Source organism: Salvelinus fontinalis, chromosome 13 (assembly GCF_029448725.1).
Source record: "Salvelinus fontinalis isolate EN_2023a chromosome 13, ASM2944872v1, whole genome shotgun sequence".
In the NCBI taxonomy this organism is placed as follows: Eukaryota; Metazoa; Chordata; class Actinopteri; order Salmoniformes; family Salmonidae; genus Salvelinus; species Salvelinus fontinalis.
Window position 1 is genome coordinate 37545660 of NC_074677.1, and position 18646 is coordinate 37564305.

General features: G+C 40.3%; 2 protein-coding genes across 3 annotated transcripts in view; one reads left to right on the top strand and one right to left on the bottom strand.

The window, feature by feature from the left end:
- Positions 1-18646, top strand: part of LOC129868611 (androgen receptor-like) — a 63603-nt gene that overhangs the window by 35688 nt on the left and 9269 nt on the right. For both annotated transcript variants that reach the window (XM_055942732.1, XM_055942733.1), the window contains exons 4-5: positions 16188-16466; positions 16657-16801. In XM_055942732.1, the coding sequence (XP_055798707.1) occupies positions 16188-16466; positions 16657-16801 (424 nt within the window). The remainder of the gene's footprint in view (positions 1-16187; positions 16467-16656; positions 16802-18646) is intronic.
- LOC129868612 (oligophrenin-1-like) overlaps positions 16391-18646 on the bottom strand; it is a 60490-nt gene continuing 58234 nt past the window's right edge. The window contains exon 23 of the mRNA XM_055942738.1: positions 16391-16474. The gene's annotated coding sequence lies outside the window, so the exon portion shown is untranslated. The remainder of the gene's footprint in view (positions 16475-18646) is intronic.

Below are 18646 nucleotides of genomic sequence, written 5' to 3' on the forward strand. Positions count from 1 at the left end.
GATTTCTCCACCATGCTTCCAATAATGTATTTAACGCGAATAAGCTCTGAGAAGGTTTAAAACAGGTGTTCACATGTATATCATTGCTGGATGGGTCTATTCTGGGCCTGGGCTCATAAAAGCGATATGCCAAGCTAGAACTGAAATTGTTCTCAGAGCCTTGACCCAGTGGTGATAATGATGGCCAAGCCCGTTGAGGCACACACTAAGCAATATTATAATTGTTGCTAATTTATTCTAATTCATGACACATGTGTCTAATACTGTTATTATTATTACTGTGCACGTTTTAAGCATAACGCCCTTTGTTAATGCCACAAATACAAAGCCTGAGAAGATGAAGCCTCAAGTTCTCATGATTGTATCCAGGTTAGAGCTACTATGCATGCGCCACATGTTGAGGGACATCAATAGTCCTTCCTTCAGGGGCTTCTTAAGCCTGGGATCTGTGGAGAAGCAGAGTGAAGATCCCATTTATAAGCAAATCCCTTATCCTGAACTAAACTTCTGACCTGAGAAGTAACTATGCACAGGAAAACTATTCTCACCTTAGACTTCAACAAAACTTTGTAAAAGCAGCGAGAATGTATCCTACCATTCAGTTAGAGTATTTGAAATGCCTATAGGTTATTGATCAGATAGTTAGGAAGCAACTATTTGCATTTCTCTGTCACTCACACTCCTACACAGGTGCCAAGCATATAGAGGCAGCTGAAATAACAGTGTGAACCTAGAGCTCAGCAACTTCAGAGTGTTGGTGTTATCTGGCAGAAATAATTAGATTGAGTGAATGGTGGGTTATATACTTGTCTAGTCTGTGACTATAGTTATACAATTGTTGGTTAGGGCACAGATTGTTTGTGATAATTATTTCACTCGGATTGACTGAGTTAGGGCAGGAGATGTATCACGTCAGTAGGCTACAATTCAAAGGCATGGATAAGACTTGTTCAGTTTCTCAGTGGAGGGTGTCAACAGTCAAACATCTGCCAGAAGCTGAAAGTAAAGCCTCCCATCTCCATCCTCCCCGGGATATAAAGTTGTAGTTGTATTGTTAGTTAAGAAATAATATTTAGATACGTTGCCTAACCCATCTGTATCTTTAGCAGTTCACTTCGGATTGTATCCAAATGACTCACAGTTTAGGTGCTTGTTGTTGATTGTGGGTACACTACTGTACCGTATGCTTACACAAATTATTGCGCCAATTAAAGCAGAGTTCTGTACATCAGAGAGAGGTCTTCTTTTTATTCAACATGATTTAGGGCAAGAACATAACATGATTAGATTTTGATGAGTAAGAGATACACTGGCCTTTCATTTATCCCATGCTTCTCTACCAGATGAGGCCCATCTGGTCAAATGTATTTTTAATGGGATTTTATTTTGGCAGTACCTATTAGAAGACCACGCTGTTCTAGCCTGTTAGTCTCTTACTCTATTCCTGTTGTATTGCACAAAATCATTGCAAAACTGGAATTGTTGTTTACATGGAAACATTCTCCACTTCCATAGTAACCTGAAATGAGATTAGATAATGGCAGACGTTTAAGATCAGAATGTGGAACGTAAACAACTAATAATCCAGACCTTAATTTTCACATTTCAGAAAAGAATGCTGTTTTGCCACAGAACCTTCCTGATACTAGCTTTGTTGGATCAAGGCCCTGAATTGAAATGGACCATAACCCCATCGCAGCTGCAGTACCATAGTACCATACGATAACGTCACTCACATTTAAGGAATTCTAAGCTCTCTTATATCATAATTAAACTAAAAAGTAGGCTTTTCACTATAGCTTACAGTGTGACATCTTATTACAGTCTCCCCTGTCAAGAGTATGCTCTCCCTTGGTACGTCGTACTTTATTATGTTTAAACTTGAATTATTCTCATGTTTTCGCTTCCTCTACCACAGGTGATTCTTGAACCTGAATGTCTTTAAAGTTCAAATCCGCATTAGGGGAAACAGGGCTTCTGTTCGCCTCCAGCGTCTTTGGTATTGTTTTGTTTTGTTGATGAAACGGAGAGGAGCCTCCAGCAGTGTGGTAAAATACGTTCTATACGGAAGAGTATTAGGGCTGAGCAGAAAAAAAATAAATGCTGATGCACTTAGATTATTCTTTTTTTGTATGGATACTATAATACTTGAAAATATCAACATTTCAAGAATCAAGTCGAAATTGTGAGAATAAAATTGCAGTAATATTTCAAGATTAAAGTAGGAGATTTGGTTTATTGCATGCTTCCCTGGCTCCCTGTTGCTGTGTGCCACCATTGAGTTAGATGACCTGGTGAAACTATATTTTAGAATTGGCGTTAGTAACAAAGAAATCCTTGCTCTTTTAACACAAAATTACCATATTCTTATAAGTATTAGGATCTTGAAGATGTTGTGCTGCTGCACATTGGGTCTGTTCAGAAGCAGGAACCACACGGATTTGGAAGAGGTATTGGCCAAAGTGAAATCAACAGAATTGAACAGATACATATTAGGAATTGCATCATTCCTCCTCCTCAGACCTGACCCCTCACCTAGTCAAGTTTTAACCCTGCAATAGTCAAGTGTCACCCCTGCTCCTCTTCAAGCCTCACCCCTCCCCTAGTCAAATATCAATCCTGCACTAGTCAAGTGTCACCCCTCGACCTCAACCCTCACCCCTCCCTTCAGGGCCAGCTCTAGCCTTTTCGGGCCCCTAGGTGAGATTTGGTTGGAACCCAAAACGAATTGTTTTAAAGTTAATTTCCTGCAATTCTACACATTTTGTCATGGGGCGGAGAGAACATTTAGCAGTTTTAAAGCACATTTCCTGCAATTCTACACATTTTGCCATGGGGTGGAGAGAAATTGTTGAAGTTTTAAAGCTAGCGGCCGCTTATGTCGCTTATGCCTGGAGCTGGCCCTACCTCCCCTAGTCAAGTATCAAGCCTGCACCCTCTTCCTCAACCCTCACCCCTGCATTTGTCAGGTATCACCCCTCTGCGTCATCTCTCTCATCTGTGCATCAGTCCGTTCTCACCCTTGCATTACACCACATTCTTTCTTTCTTTTTAAGTTATACTAAACAAAAATATAAATGCAACATGTAATGTGTTGGTCCCATGTTTCATAAGCTGAAATAAAAGATCCAGAGATGTTTCATACGGACAAAGAGATTATTTCTCTAAAATGTTGTGCATAACATGATCATTACACAGGTGCACCGTGTGCAGGGGACAATAAAAGGCCACTCTAAAATGTGCAGTTTTGTCATACAACGCAATGCCACAGATGTCTCAAGTTTTGAAAGAGCGTGCAATTGGCATGCTGACAGCAGGAATGTCCACCAGAGCTGTTGCTAGAGAATTGAATGTTAATTTCTCTACCATAACCCTCCTACAACGTCGTTTTAGAGAATTTGGCAGTACGTCCAACCGGCCTCACAACCTTAGACCACTTGTAACCACGCCAGCCCAGGACCTCCACGTCCGGCTTCTTCAACTACGGGATCGTCTGAGACCAGCCACCCAGACAGCTGATGAAACTAAGGAGTACTTCTGTCTGTAATAAAGCCCCTTTGTGGGAAAAAAAAAATTCTGATTGGCTGGGCTGGCTCCCCAGTGGGTGGGCCTATGCACTCCCAGGCCCACCCATGACTGCACCCCTGCCCAGTCATGTGAAATCTATAGATAAGGGCCTACTGAATTTATTTTCAATTGACTGACTCCCTTATAAGGGAAAGGGAAAGGGGGTATCTAGTCAGTTGTACAACTGAATGCATTCAACTGAAGTGTGTCTTCCGCATTTAACCCAACCCCTCTGAATCATAGAGGTGCCTTAATTGACATTTATATGAACTGTAACTCAGTAAAATCGTTGACATTGTTACATGTTGTGTTTATATTTTTGTTCAGTGTACAATGAGCATGTCTATTTGCCAAAATACATGTCAAGTCAAGCAATTACAAATCAAATCAAATGTTATTGGTCACATAAACATATTTAGCAGATTTTATTGCGGGTGTAGCGACAATATCTTAGGAAAATTATATATTTACATATAAAAACTAGAGGACCTCACTTGCTTGCTAGTTATGTTATTTTATTTACAGGCTAGCTAGCACGTAAATTAGATGAGGTAGGTCTAGTTACAAAGCAATGAGTTATAGCCAATTAATTTGCTTACATTTAGGAAATACGTTTGAAATGTTCATGGATACCTTTAAATTATTAAACCAACCAATGTTATTTAGTGATATTAAGCTATGGTGGTGTACCACAATTCTAAGATTGTAATAGGTTGGCCCAGATCCAGAAAGTGGAGTTGTTGTGTTTACATGCAGCCACTCAAGAACATTTACTGGCTTCTTGGTAAGCAACTCCAGTGTAGATTTGGCCTTGTGTTGTAGGTTATTGGCCTGCTGAAAGGTGAATTCCTCTCCCAGTGTCTATTATAAAGCAGACTGAAGCAGGTTTTTCTCTAGGATTTTGCGTGTGCTTAGCTCCATCTGGTTTCTTTTTATCCTGAAAAAACTCCCCAGTATTTGCCGATGTCAAGCATACCCATACCATGATGCAGCCACCACCATGCTTGAAAATAAGGAGGCAGTTACTCAGTGAAGTGTTGGATTTGCCCCAAACATTAGGCCAAACATTTTATTCCTTTGCCATGTTTTTTTGCAGTATTACTTTAGTGCCTTGTTGTATACAAGATGCATGGTTTTTATTTTGTATATTTTTCTTTTTCTTTTCACTGTCATTTAAGTCATTTTTGTGTAGTCAATACAATGTTGTTGATCCATCCTCAGTTTTCTCCCATCACTGCATTTGAACTCTGTAACTATTTTACAGGTAAGATCCCTGAGTAGTTTCATTCCTGTCCTGCAGCTCAGTTCAGAAGGACAACTGTATCTTTGACGCATCTGGGTGGTTTACAACATAATCCAAAGCATACTTTTTAGAGATATTTAATGTCTGATCACTGCCCTTCTTTATGAGGCTTTCGAAAAGCTTGCTGGTCTTTGTAGTTTAATTTGTGCTTGAAATGCAATGCTTGACTGAGGGACCTTAAAGATGTTGTACATTTGAAGTCAGAAGTTTACATACACTTAGGTTGGAGTCATTAAAACTAAATTTTCAACCATTCCACAAATTTCTTGTTAACAAACTATAGTTTTGGCAAGTCGGTTAGGACATCTACTTTGTGCATGACACAAGTCATTTTTCCAGCAATTGTTTACAGACAGATTATTTCACTTATAAATCACTGTATCACAATTCCAGTGGGCCAGAACTTTACATACACTAAGTTGACTGTGCCTTTAAACAGCTTGGAAAATTACAGAAAATGATGTCATGGCTTTAGAAGCTTCTGATAGGCTAAATGACATCCTTTGAGTAAATTGGAGGTGTACCTGTGGATGTATTTCAAGGCCTACCTTCAAACTCAGTCCCTCTTTGCTTGACATTATGGGAAAATCAAAAGAAATTGAAAAAAATAAAAATAATTGTATACCTCCACAAGTCTGGTTCATCCTTAGGAGTAATTTCCAAATGCCTGAAGGTACCACGTTCATCTGTACAAACAATAGTATGCAAGTATAAACACCATGGGACCATGCAGCCGTCATACCGCTCAGGAAGGAGACGCATTCTGTCTCCTAGAGATGAACGTACTTTGGTATGAAAAGTGCAAATCAATCCCAGAACAACAGCAAAGGGCCTTGTGAAGATTCTGGAGGAAACAGGTACAAAAGTATCTATATCCACAGTAAAACGAGTACTACCTCGACATAACCTCAAAGGCCGCTCAGCAAGGAAGAAGCCACTGCTCCAAAACCGTCATAAAAAAGCCAGACCATGGTTTGCAACTGCACATGGGGACAAAGAGGAGAAATGTCCTCTGGTCTGATGAAACAAAAACAGAACTGTTTGGCCATAATGACCATCGTTATTTTTTGAGGAAAAAGGGAGAGGGTTGCAAGCCAAAGAACACCATCCCAACCATGAAGCACGGGGGTGGCAGCATCATGTTGTGGGGGTGCTTTGCTGCAGGAGGGACTGGTGCATTTCACAAAATAGATGGCATCATGAGGAAGGAAAATTATGTGGATATATTGAAGCAACATCTCAAGACATCAGTCAGGAAGTTAAAGCTTGGTCACAAATGGGTCTTCCAAATGGACAAACACCCCAAGCATACTTCCAAAGTTGTGGCAAAGTTGCTTAAGGACACTAAACAAAGTCAAGGTATTGGAGTGGCCATCACAAAGCCCTGACTTCAATCTCATAGACAATGTGTGGGCAGAACTGAAAAAGCGTGTGCGAGCAAGGAGGCCTACAAACCTGACTCAGTTACACCAGCTCTGTCAGGATGAATGGGCCAAAATTCACCCAACTTATTGTGGGAAGCTTGTGGAAGGCTCCCGAAACGTTTAACCCAAGTTAAACAATTTAAAGGCAATGCTACCAAATACGAATTGAGTGTATGTAAACTTCTGACCCACTGGGAATGTGATGAAATAAATAAAAGCTGAAATAAATAATGATCTCTACTATTATTCTGACATTTCACATTCTTAAAATAAAGTGGTGATGTATGTACAGTTGAAGTCGGAAGTTTACATACACCTTAGCCAAACACATTTAAACTCAGTTTTTCACAATTCCTGACATTAATCCTAGTAAAAATTCTAGTAATTCTACCATTATTCTGACATTTCACATTCTTAAAATAAAGTGGTGAATCTAACTGACCTAAAACAGGGAATTTTTACTTGGATTAAACGTCAGAAATTGTGAAAAACTGAGTTGAAATGTATTTGGCTAAGGTGTATGCAAACTTCTGACTGTATATGCTTTGATTGAAACAAAATACAAGAAAGGCTAAAAGTTTGTTAACATCCCAATCTCCCAACCGCATAATTATTTACCAAGCCATTTCAGGCAATCAATCAAGTTAGAGTAGCTTGTCTAAGGGAAGGGGAAATGGGATACCTAGTCAGTTGCTCAACTGAATGCATTCAACTGAATGTGTCTTCTGCATTTAACCCAACCCCTCTAAATCAGAGAGGTGCGGGGGGCTGCCTTAATTGACATCCACGTCATTGGTGCCCGGGGAGCAGTTGTTGTTAGGTGGTTAACTGCCTTGCTTAAGGCCAGATGGTAGATTTTTCATTTCATTAACTGTCCCAATGCTCTTAAAGGAAAAGTCCACCCATCTTTTGGTACAAAATACAGAAATCATCCCCGTATTGTGCGTTTTGTAGTGTCATCATACAGGAATGATTTCTGTATTTTGAAAGTTACATATCTTGAAAACTTGACAAGCAGAACATTTTGTGACTATGTCAACAATGGACTAATGAAACAAATACCAAAAGATAGTATTTGGGTAGAATTTTCCTTTAACCGCTAGGTTACTTGCTGCCACTAACTTTCTTAGTTGGCATGCTTGCTTGCAATATTGCTAGACTATTGCTAGGCAATATTGCTAGACTTTAGAAAAACAATCAATTACTAAATGTACTGAATAAGACTCACCTTCATTACTTTCAATCTTTTACACAGATTTTAACAGAGATGGAGAGAAGTATATTTTGTTTCTTTCAAAAAGAAACACCAGTCAGGATGACACAGACAGCTCAATAGGTATGCTTAGATATGCAGAAAAATAGTTGGTTTAAATGTCATCTGTCACTTTATGATAATATCATGATATTTGTGTATTAATTATGATGGCACTATACAGTATGTATAGAGTATCTATATATATATCTATACAGTATGTACATTGATAGTGTGTGTTATGATCCCATGTACTGTGCTGTAATTTGAATGTCATATCCTAGGCATGTTAGCTTGTTGATTTACAACAGTCAGAATGACACCCTCTGGAATGTGTAGAATAGAATTAAGCATAATGATTATGGCTCTAGCAGTGTATATATTTTTATTTATTTCATCTTTACAATAATTGTAATACTTTTCTGATTTAATCTCTTCAGTTTGTGTTGGAAAGAGAAGGGCTAATACTGAATAGAAAAAAGTATCCAATCAGAATTGTCTTAGGTGGTCTCTGGGTAGAAAAATCGAGCTAGCTCAGCCAGCCATTAGCTAGGCCTTCAGCGCCATGGAGTGCACAGGTATTACGTTTGCTGTTCTTTCAGCACCATGAGCCTGTCACCTTGGATGTGACAATGTTGTTGAAGCTATTGGTGATAGTGTGATAGTGGTGTTGGTTACCATACATTGTGTAAGCAGTGCATGCTGTGTGTCATGTTGTGTCCATGCTGGTTCTGTCTCTGTGTGTGCAGGAGCCCAAAGCGCGGCCAGGCCTATTTGATTCATTCATAATGTCATCAAAAATCATTGCTCCTCCTTCACTACAACTAGAACGGTCTGACAACAAAATATATAAAGTCGGTCGCATTAAGAGATACTATGTTTTCTGTTATTTTTTAGATTTTTGATTTTGATACAACGTATTGGAAGATTTTTGGTCCCTCTGATGGCCTAGGTCCTATAGTCACGGTTTGCCACTGGGCTCAAGATTGGGGGAAAAGCTGTTTCAGGGGTTTACAAAATGCTAAATTCTCCAACCTATGTACATGAGACACAGCCGCACTCCCGGACCATCCCCCTCAATCCTCACATACTTTGTGCCCACTCTAAAAGGATGGGTGCATGACGCCTCTCTACCTCAAATTGATTCATATATACACTAGATGACTCCCAGGGGGCAATATTTTGAAACCACCGTCACTCCATTTTGGCACCATTGTAGAAAATATTTTGGAAGCTATAGAAATGCATTTATTAATGTCTACATTTGTTTAACCACATTTATTATATTACAGACACTTTAATGCATACTTTGAAATTATATTATGTGAGGTAAACATAAAAATAAAAATTGAAAACATATATAATTTTTCCCCCATAAAGTAAAGTTTTTGGAAAGTACTAGTGTTACTGTTCCTACTACAACAACAAAAATACTTGAATACATGTAATTTTGTCCTTTAAAATGTTAATTGAAATACTGTAGAATTCCATTCAGTTGTAAAGAGGACTCCTTCTTTTGGGGAGTGCCAATATGGCCGACCGATGGCTTCAAAGCCTCTCATTGGCCAATGCATCAGCAATCCAGGGTTTATATATAAACTCAGCAAAAAAAGAAATGTCCCTTTTTCAGGACCCTGTCTTTCAAAGATAATTCGTAAAAATCCAAATAACTTCACAGATCTTCACTGTAAAGGGTTTAAACACTGTTTCCCATGCTTGTTCAATGAACCATAAACAATAAATGAACATGCACCGGTCGTTAAGATACTAACAGCTTACAGACAGTAGGCAATTAAGATCACAGTTATGAAAACTTAGGACACTAAAGAGGCCTTTCTACTGACTCTGAAAAACACCAAAAGAAGATGCCCAGGTTCCCTGCTCATCTGAGTGAACGTGCCTTAGGCATGCTGCAAGGAGACATGAAGACTGCAGATGTGGCCAGAGCAATAAATTGCAATGTCCGTACTGTGAGACGCCTAAGACAGCGCTACAGGGAGACAGGACAGACAGCTGATCATCCTCGCAGTAGCTGACCACGTAACAACACCTGCGCAGGATCGGTACATCCGAACATCACACCTGCGGGATAGGTACAGGATGGCAACAACAACTGCCCGAGTTACACCAGGAACGCACAATCCTTCCATCAGTGCTCAGACTGTCTGCAATAGGCTGGGAGAGGCTGGACTGAGGGCTTGTAGGCTTGTTGTAAGGCAGGTCCTCATCAGACATCACCGGCATCAAAGTCGCCTATAGGCACAAACCCACCGTCGATGGACCAGACACGACTGCAAAAGTGCTCTTCACTGCTGAGTTGCGGTTTTGTATCACCAGGGTGATGGTCGGAGTCGCGTTTATCGTCGAAGGAATGAGCGTTACACCGAGGCCTGTACTCTGGAGCGGGATCGATTTGGTGTTGGAAGGTCCGTTATGGTCTGGGGCGGTTTGTCACAGCATAATCGGACTGAGCTTGTTGTCATTGCAGGCAATCTCAACGCTGTGCGTTACAGGGAAGACACCCTCCTCCCTCATGTGGTACCCTTCCTGCAGGCTCATCCTGACATGACCCTCCAGCATGACAATGCCACCAGTCATACTGCTCGTTCTGTGTGTGATTTCCTGCAAGACAGGAATGTCAGTGTTCTGCCATGGCCAGCGAAGAGCCCGGATCTCAATCCCATTGATCGCGTCTGGGACCTGTTGGATTGGAGGGTGAGGGCTAGGTCCATCCCCCCCAGAAATGTCCGGGAACTTGCAGGTGCCTTGGTGGAAGAGTGGGGTAACATCTCAAAGCAAGAACTGGCAATTTGGGGCAGTCCATGAGGAGGAGATGTACTGCAGTACTTAATGCAGCTGGTGGCCACACCAGATACTGACTGTTACTTTTGATATTGATCCCCCCTTTGTTCAGGGACACATTATTCCATTTCTGTTAGTCACATGTCTGTGGAACTTGTTCAGTTTATGTCGCAGTTGTTGAATCTTGTTATGTTCATACAAATATGTACATATGTTAAGTTTGCTGAAAATAAACGCAGTTGACAGTGAGAGGTCATTTCTTTTTTTGCTGAGTTTAGATCATTTGTACCTCCTCATGTTGTTGTTTTTGGCACTGAGCATGTACAGTGCATTTGGAAATTATTCAGACCCCTTGATTGTTCACCCTTATTCTACATTTATTTTTATTTTTATTCCCTCATCAATCTACACACATTACCCCATAATGATAAATATAAAACAGGTTTTTAGATATTCTTGCAAATGTATTAAAAATAAAATACAGAAATACCTTATTTACATAACACTGAAGCCAAACCGGATGCGTGGGTGCGTCATCGTGCATAAATGTATTTTGTCCCCCCCACACCAAACGCGATCACGTCACGCAGGTTAAAATATCAAAACAAACTCTAAACCAATTATATTAATTTGGGGACATGTCAAAAAGTATTAAACATTTATGGCAATTTTGCTAGCTAGCTTGCACTTGCTAGCTAATTTGTCCTATTTAGCTAGCTTGCTGTTGCTAGCTAATTTGTATTGGGATATAAACATTGTGTTGTTATTTTACCTGAAATGCACAAGGTACTCTACTCCACCAATTAATCCACACATAAAACGGTCAACTGAATCGTTTCTAGTCATCTCTCATCCTTCCAGGCCTTTTCTTCTCTTGACTTTATATTGCAATTGGCAACTTTCAGAAATTAGGTGCATTACCGCCACTGACCTCGTTCGTCTTCAGTCACCCACGTGGGTATAACCAATGAGGAGATGGCACTTGGGTACCTGATTCTATAAACCAATGAGGAGATGGGAGAGGCAGTACTTGCAGCTCAGCGTCAGAAATAGAACTGACTTCTATTTTGGCCCTTGGCAACGCAAACACTCGTTGGTGCGAGTGAGCAGTGTGGGTGCAATAATTGAATAATATAGATTTCTAAATGTATTCTGCAACGCTCGCACACGCGATGCGAGTGGTGTAGTCAGCCTGTAAGTATTCAGACCCTTTGCTATGAGACTCGAAATTGAGCTCAGGTGCATCCTGATTCCATTGACCATCCTTCAGATGTTTTTACAACTGGATTGGAGTCCACCTGTGGTAAATTCAATTGATTGGACATGATATGGAAAGGCACAGACCTGTCTATCAGGTCCCACAGTTGACAGTGCATGTCAGAGCAAAGACCAAGCCGTGAGCTTGAAGGAATTGTCCGTAGAGCTCTGAGACAGGATTGTGTTGAGGCACAGGTGTGGGGAAGGGCACCAAAGCATATCTGCAGCATTGAAGGTCCCCAAGAACACAGTGGCCTCCATCATTCTTAAATGGAAGAAGTTTGGAATCATCAAGACTCTTCCTAGAGCTGGCCACCCGGCCACTGAAATTGAACAATCGGGGGAGAAGGGCCTTGGTCAGGGAGGGGATCAAGAACCTGATGCTCACTCTGCCAAAGCTCCAGAGTTCCTCTGTGGAGATGTAAGAACCTTCCAGAAGGACAACCATCTCTGCAGCACTACACCAATCAGGCCTTTATGGTAGAGTGGCCAGTCAGTAAAAGGTACATGACAGTCCGCTTGGACTTTAGGTGCTTTGGGCAAAGGACTCAGGCTATGAGAAATAAGATTCTCTTGTCTCATGAAACCAAGATTGAACTCTTTAGCCTGAATGCCAAGCATCACGTCTGGAGTAAACCTGGCACCATCTCTACGGTGAAGCATGGTGTTGGCAGCATCATGCTGTGGGGATGTTTTTCAGTGGCAGAGACTGGGAGACTAGTCAGGATCGAGGGAAAGATGAACGGAACAAAGTCAAGAGAGATCCTTGATGAAAACGTGCTCCAGAGCACCCAGGACCTCAATCTGGTGTGAAGGTTCACCTTCCAACAGGACAAAGACCCTAAACACACAGACAAGATAACACAGGAGTGGCTTCGGGACAATCTCTGAATGTCATTGAGTGGCCCAGCCAGAGCCCAGACTTGAACCCAATCAATCATCTCTGCAGAGACTCAAAAATAGCTGTGCAGCGATGCTCCCCATCCAACCTGACAGAGCTTGAGAGGATCTGCAGAGAAGAATGGGAAAACTCCCCAAATACAGTTGTGCCAAGCTTGCAGAGTCATACCCAAGAAGACTTGAGGCTGTAATCACTGCGAAAGGTGCTTTAACAAAGTACTGAGTACTTATGTAAATATGATATTTCAGTTTTTTACATTTGCAAATATGTCTAAAAACCTGTTTTTGCTCTGTCATTATGGGGTATTTTGTGTAGATTGATGAGGAAATACAACTATTTAATCAATTTTAAAATAAAGCTGTCACGTAATAAAATGTGGAAAACTTCAAGGGGTCTGAATACTTTCCGAATGCACTGTATTTGGAAATTGAAAATCAAATGATTTTGAATAAATTAGTGCAAGGGTGAGGGATGAGAAGGAGAAGTGAGGCCTAACTAGAGTAGGGGTGTAAACTGACCAATGCAGGGGTGACGAGGGTTGAAGAGGAGGGGTGACGCCTAACTAGTCGAAGGTTGATACTTGACTAAGTGAGGTCTGAGGAGGAGGAATGACGGAGTTCCTAATATGTATTTACTTTTTTGCCAAAAACATTATCCAAGTACCATCACCGTTTATTTATTTTTCTCTTCACTTGTCCCTAATACTCTTCTGTAGTTCTATTCCACATGCAATGATGTCCATGGGAAAGAAACTGTGTTCGTTTTTTGCAGTAATTTCTTTTTTGTTGTAATATCTCAAACAGATGTGGCAGTTTCACCAATTAAGGATTCTTCATTGGTGAAACTGCTTTAAAAAGAAACTGTATAAAAATAAAAATAAGAAAAAGTGCTTTTTGGTATTTTGCGAATGCCTTGGTGTGCACTTATTATGGCCAGATGTACTACTTGGGTCAGATTGTAAAAATAAGATACTTGGTAATATTAGTAAAGATAAAACTTAAAACTCAGTATCATGGTTAATCTTCAAAAATAGTAGTTGCAAACTTTGCCCTTGTCCTTAGCCTCCACATCGTATCTACCCAGGGCACTAGCTACATCTATAACAACTTGATGCATATTTTTCCAACATAGTTTCAAGGAACCTGCTTCTGTTGATCAATTTCAAAATGTTGCTACTGTAGCTTCATGTTAAGCTGATTTGATTAAAGATGGCTGACATCTAGTTCATCATGCCAGCTCACCTTACTGCTCCAGCATTACAGAATAGAGCCCATTTCTTGTGGTTGTGTTGAGGAAGCTCTAGCTGTTTTCCGTTGGAGAAAGAGCACACTAACAGTGTTGTGCTCAAGCTGAAGTAACATGACCTTGTTTTTCACCAACTTTTACCGAACTGAACTGAACTTTAATCTGAGAAAGCAGGAAACCAATGAACTCAACATGCAATATTATGAGTCTTAATTTGTCCCCCATATAAAGCGCAAGGAAATGTTTTGCATTGTGAAACTGTTTTGTGTTGAAGCAGACTGGTTATATTGCATCTTGATAAGGAGATAACGTTTTAGTCAGGCTCCTACTCAAATTAGTTTTTTAAATGTCCGCCATTTTTGCTCTGGAAACAGGCTGTTGAAAACATGCTGAACTTTTGGTCTTTTTGACCCTTCCAAAGTGGAAGTTTGTGTTTTGGCATGTTAGCAGGTGTCTCTCTGTCTCATGTTTTTTACTGACAACACAGTGACTAATCTTGGCACCTTGGAACAGTATTGCCATTATTTTGGTGAATTACAAATGTAATTTTTATTAAAATTACATAATTTAAATTGTGAGTGTATTTGGTAGTATGTGTGGATGGGGGGAGCATGCTTTTATATACGTGTTCTTGTGTGTTTCTGAGCCGCATGTATTCAGCTGTATATGAGAATATACAGTTGAAGTCAGAAGTTTACATACACTTAGGTTGGAGTCTTAAAACCCGTTTTTCAACCACTCCACAAATTTCTTGTTAACAAACTAAAGTTTAGGCAAGTTGGTTATGACATCTACTTTGTGCATGACACAAGTTATTTTTCCAACAATTGTTTACAGAGATTATTTCACTTATAATTCACTATATCACAATTCCAGTGGGTCAGACGTTTACATACACTAAGTTGACTGTGCCTTTAAACAGCTTGGAAAATTATGTCATGGCTTTAGAAGCTTCTGATAGGCTAATTGACATAATTTGAGTCAATTGGAGGTGTATCTGTTGATGTATTTCAAGGCCTACCTTCAAACTCAGTGCCTCTGGGAAAGTCAAAAGAAATCAGCCAAGACCTCAGAGAAAAAATTGCAGACCTCCACAAGTCTGGTTCATCCTTGGGAGCAATTTCCAAACACCTGAAGGTACCACGTTCATCTGTACAAACAATAGTATGCAAGTATAAACACCATGGGACCACGCAGCCGTCATACCACTCAGGAAGGAGACGCATTCTGTCTCCTAGAGATGAACGTACTTTGGTATGAAAAGTGCAAATCAATCCCAGAACAACACCAAAGGGCCTTGTGAAGATGCTGGAGGAAACAGGTACAAAAGTATCTATATCCACAGTAAAACGAGTCCTATTTCGACATAACCTGAAAGGCCGCTCAGCAATGAAGAAGGCACTGCACTCCAAAACCGCCATAAAAAGCCAGACTACGGTTTGCAACTGCACATGGGGACAAAGATGGTACTTTTTGGAGAAATGTTCTCTGGTCTGATGAAATAAAAACAGAACTGTTTGGCCATAATGACCATCGTTATGTTTGGAGGAAAAAGGGGGAGGCTTGCAAGCCGAAGAACACCATCCCAACCGTGAAGCACGGGGGTGGCAGCATCATGTTGTGGGGGTGCTTTGCTGCTGGAGGGACTGGTGCACTTCACAAAATATATGGCGTCACGAGGAAGGAAAATTATGTGGATATATTGAAGCAACATCTCAAGACATCAGTCAGGAAGTTAAAGCTTGGTCGCAAATGGGTCTTCCAAATGGACAATGACCCCAAGCATACTTCCAAAGTTGTGGCAAAATTGCTTAAGGACACAAAACAAAGTCAAGGTATTGGAGTGGCCATCACAAAGCCTTGACCTCAATCCCATAGAAAATATGTGGGCAGAACTGAAAAAGAGTGTGCGAGCAAGGAGGCCTACAAACCTGACTCAGTTACACCAGCTCTGTCAGGAGGAATGGGACAATATCCACACAACTTATTGTGGGACGCTTGTGGAAGGCTACCCGAAACGTTTGACCCAAGTTAAACAATTTAAAGGCAATGCTACCAAATATTAATTGAGTGTATGTCAACTTCTGACCCACTGGGAATGTGATGAAATAAATAAAAGCTGAAATAAATAATTCTCTCAACTATTAATCTGACATTTCACTTCTTAAAATAAAGTGGTGATCCTAAATGACCTAAGACAGAGATTTTTTACTGTGATTAAATGTCAGGAATTGTGAAAAACTGAGTTTAAATGTATTTGGCTAAGGTGTATGTAAACTTCCGACTTCAACTGTACTTTGCTAATTTCCCTCACAATCTGAACTGTCATTTATGTACAGTTGTATCATGCATTTGGCAATTGTTAACAGCTACACCAGATATTACACTATTCTTCTACCATTACTCATCCATGTTCCATTTCTTGACCATATGTAGCACGTAAACTGAAGAAGATTGGACAGCTGAAGAGCCCGGAGGAGGATCTGCCCACCCAAGGCCCCACTGATGCCATCCAGTGTGTCTCTCCCCAGTCCGGCCTGACCTTCCATTCCCAGCTGGTGTTCCTCAACATCTTGGAGTCCATCGAGCCAGAGGTGGTTAATGCGGGACATGACCATTGCCAACCGGACTCAGCTGCACTGCTGCTCACCAGCCTCAACGAACTTGGGGAGCGCCAACTGGTCAAAGTGGTCAAGTGGGCCAAAGGCATGCCAGGTACAGTACTGGAATAGAAGAATCATACAAAACATATTTCCATGTGATCCTTAGAAGATATCATAATTTGATTTATAACAACTTTGCAATGGCATTGCAGCAATTTGCAGGCAGTGACGGCATTAAGAATTCATCAGAGACATGTCTTGATAATAATCCATTTCCATGTGGTTTTTCATTTTCTTCTCAGGTTTTCGGAATCTGCATGTGGATGACCAGATGACAGTAATCCAGCATTCATGGATGGGGGTGATGGTGTTCGGCTTGGGATGGAGGTCCTACAAAAATGTCAATGCCAGAATGCTCTACTTCGCCCCAGACCTTGTTTTCAATGAGTATGTGCAGCTATGTGATACTGAATTCAATTATTTCTGTGAAATTATCTTATTACCCCCAGGGCCACAACTCAGTGTTGTCCCATTATGTTGGTGGAGATTTCCTACAGTGGCTTCTGTCTGTCATAAGTACGGCAGATGCCAATTTTGTTCCCTCTATGTCTGTCTTGCTCCTTGTCCCTGTCGCTCTCATTTTCTCTCGCTCTTTCTCTCTCTCTACTTGCCTCTCGCTCTCTCTGTCTCTCTCTCACCGATATGTCTAGAATTCCATGTGCACACGGGCTTACAAGCCTGGCTTTCAGTAACATTTATATTTAATTTCCTTATTTGGTGTTCTTTAGTCACATGATAAGCCCTGAGGAAGATTCGATTTTTTCAGCATTACATCACCTATGGTGCAGGTTTTAAGAGAAGTAGTGATATTTAGTTCAAATCTGAATATTACGGGGTACGCAAGTATCGTAAGTGACTAAGGTAGTTCAATGGTATTTAAAGTGTCATTACTAGGGTTGCATAATTCTGGGAACTTTCAATAAATTCTCTAGTTTTCCCAAAATCAAGGTTGTAGGGTTCCCAGAATTAGGAGGGGATAAGCAGGAAATCTGGAACCCAACAACCAGGATTTCTGGAAAACCAGGGCATTTATTGAAAGTTCCCGGGATTTTGCCACAATAGCCATTACTGAGAAATATGTACAGATACAACAGTGCAGAAAATTGTGGAGATATTATTACCCTGCCATGAGGTAAATTAAATATTTTATTATTGGTAATATACTGTAAATGTTACAACTAAAGCACCCTTATTATCATTAGCTAGGTTTCCATCCTATTGGTGACAGATTTTCATTCAAATATTCTAAAATCCGCATAAAAACAATATGCGCATTTTCCCACCAGAGATGTGTTTCCATCAGATTGACTTGTTGCAGATAAAAGTCTGTGCATGATGACATAGTGCACATAAAAATACATTTTGCGGTTAAATCCCATGTACCAAATAAAAAATACCAACACATTTTCAACTCAATTCATGGTTTTCTCACAAAAATGTTTGTATTATATAGCGTGTGCCCATTATGTTATTGGCACGTGCACTCTAATCAATATATTACATGAGATTATTATGGACAAAAGAGTGAGATTATTTTTATTTGTCAAATGGCAGCCAAGCGTTGATGGTCATGACTCCCAAGTTTACTTCGATATAATGTAATATATCAATATTTGCGCATAAAAGCATTTCCACCGACATTTATCGTATAATTAATTTTACCGACACAAAAAGATCCCACCTTGTCTAGCGTATTGAGTTTTGTTGACATTTGGAAAGTTAACCGAAAAATTCTCTGTTTCCAATAGGCCTGTCATGACATTTTTTATCCAATATGTACTTTACTCACATAAAAAGGTTGGATAGAAACCTGGTTAGTGATCCATGTAGCTAAGTAAGTATATTAACATCTATTACTGTGAACTATGTCTGTAAATTATTTATACATTAGATGTACAATGTCATCATAGAAAATCATGTAATCAGGTCACATTTTCAGTTTGTTTGAAAATAATCCTGGGCAGCATTCAGTACCAATCACTGTGATTCTGTATTATCAGACCACACTCAACCCAGCAGGCAAAACTAGTTGAAATGACATCATTACAAACAGATTTCATCCAGCTTTGCCCGCTGGGCAGTAGGTCAAAGGTCACATATGAGCATATAACTATGGTCATAAAGAGGGAGGATTACAATTGTAATCATTGCAACAGTTTCACATAAGGGTCTCACTCTCTTACCCTCTCACCTATTTGCCCCCTCTATCTTTATCTCTCACAACAACACGCT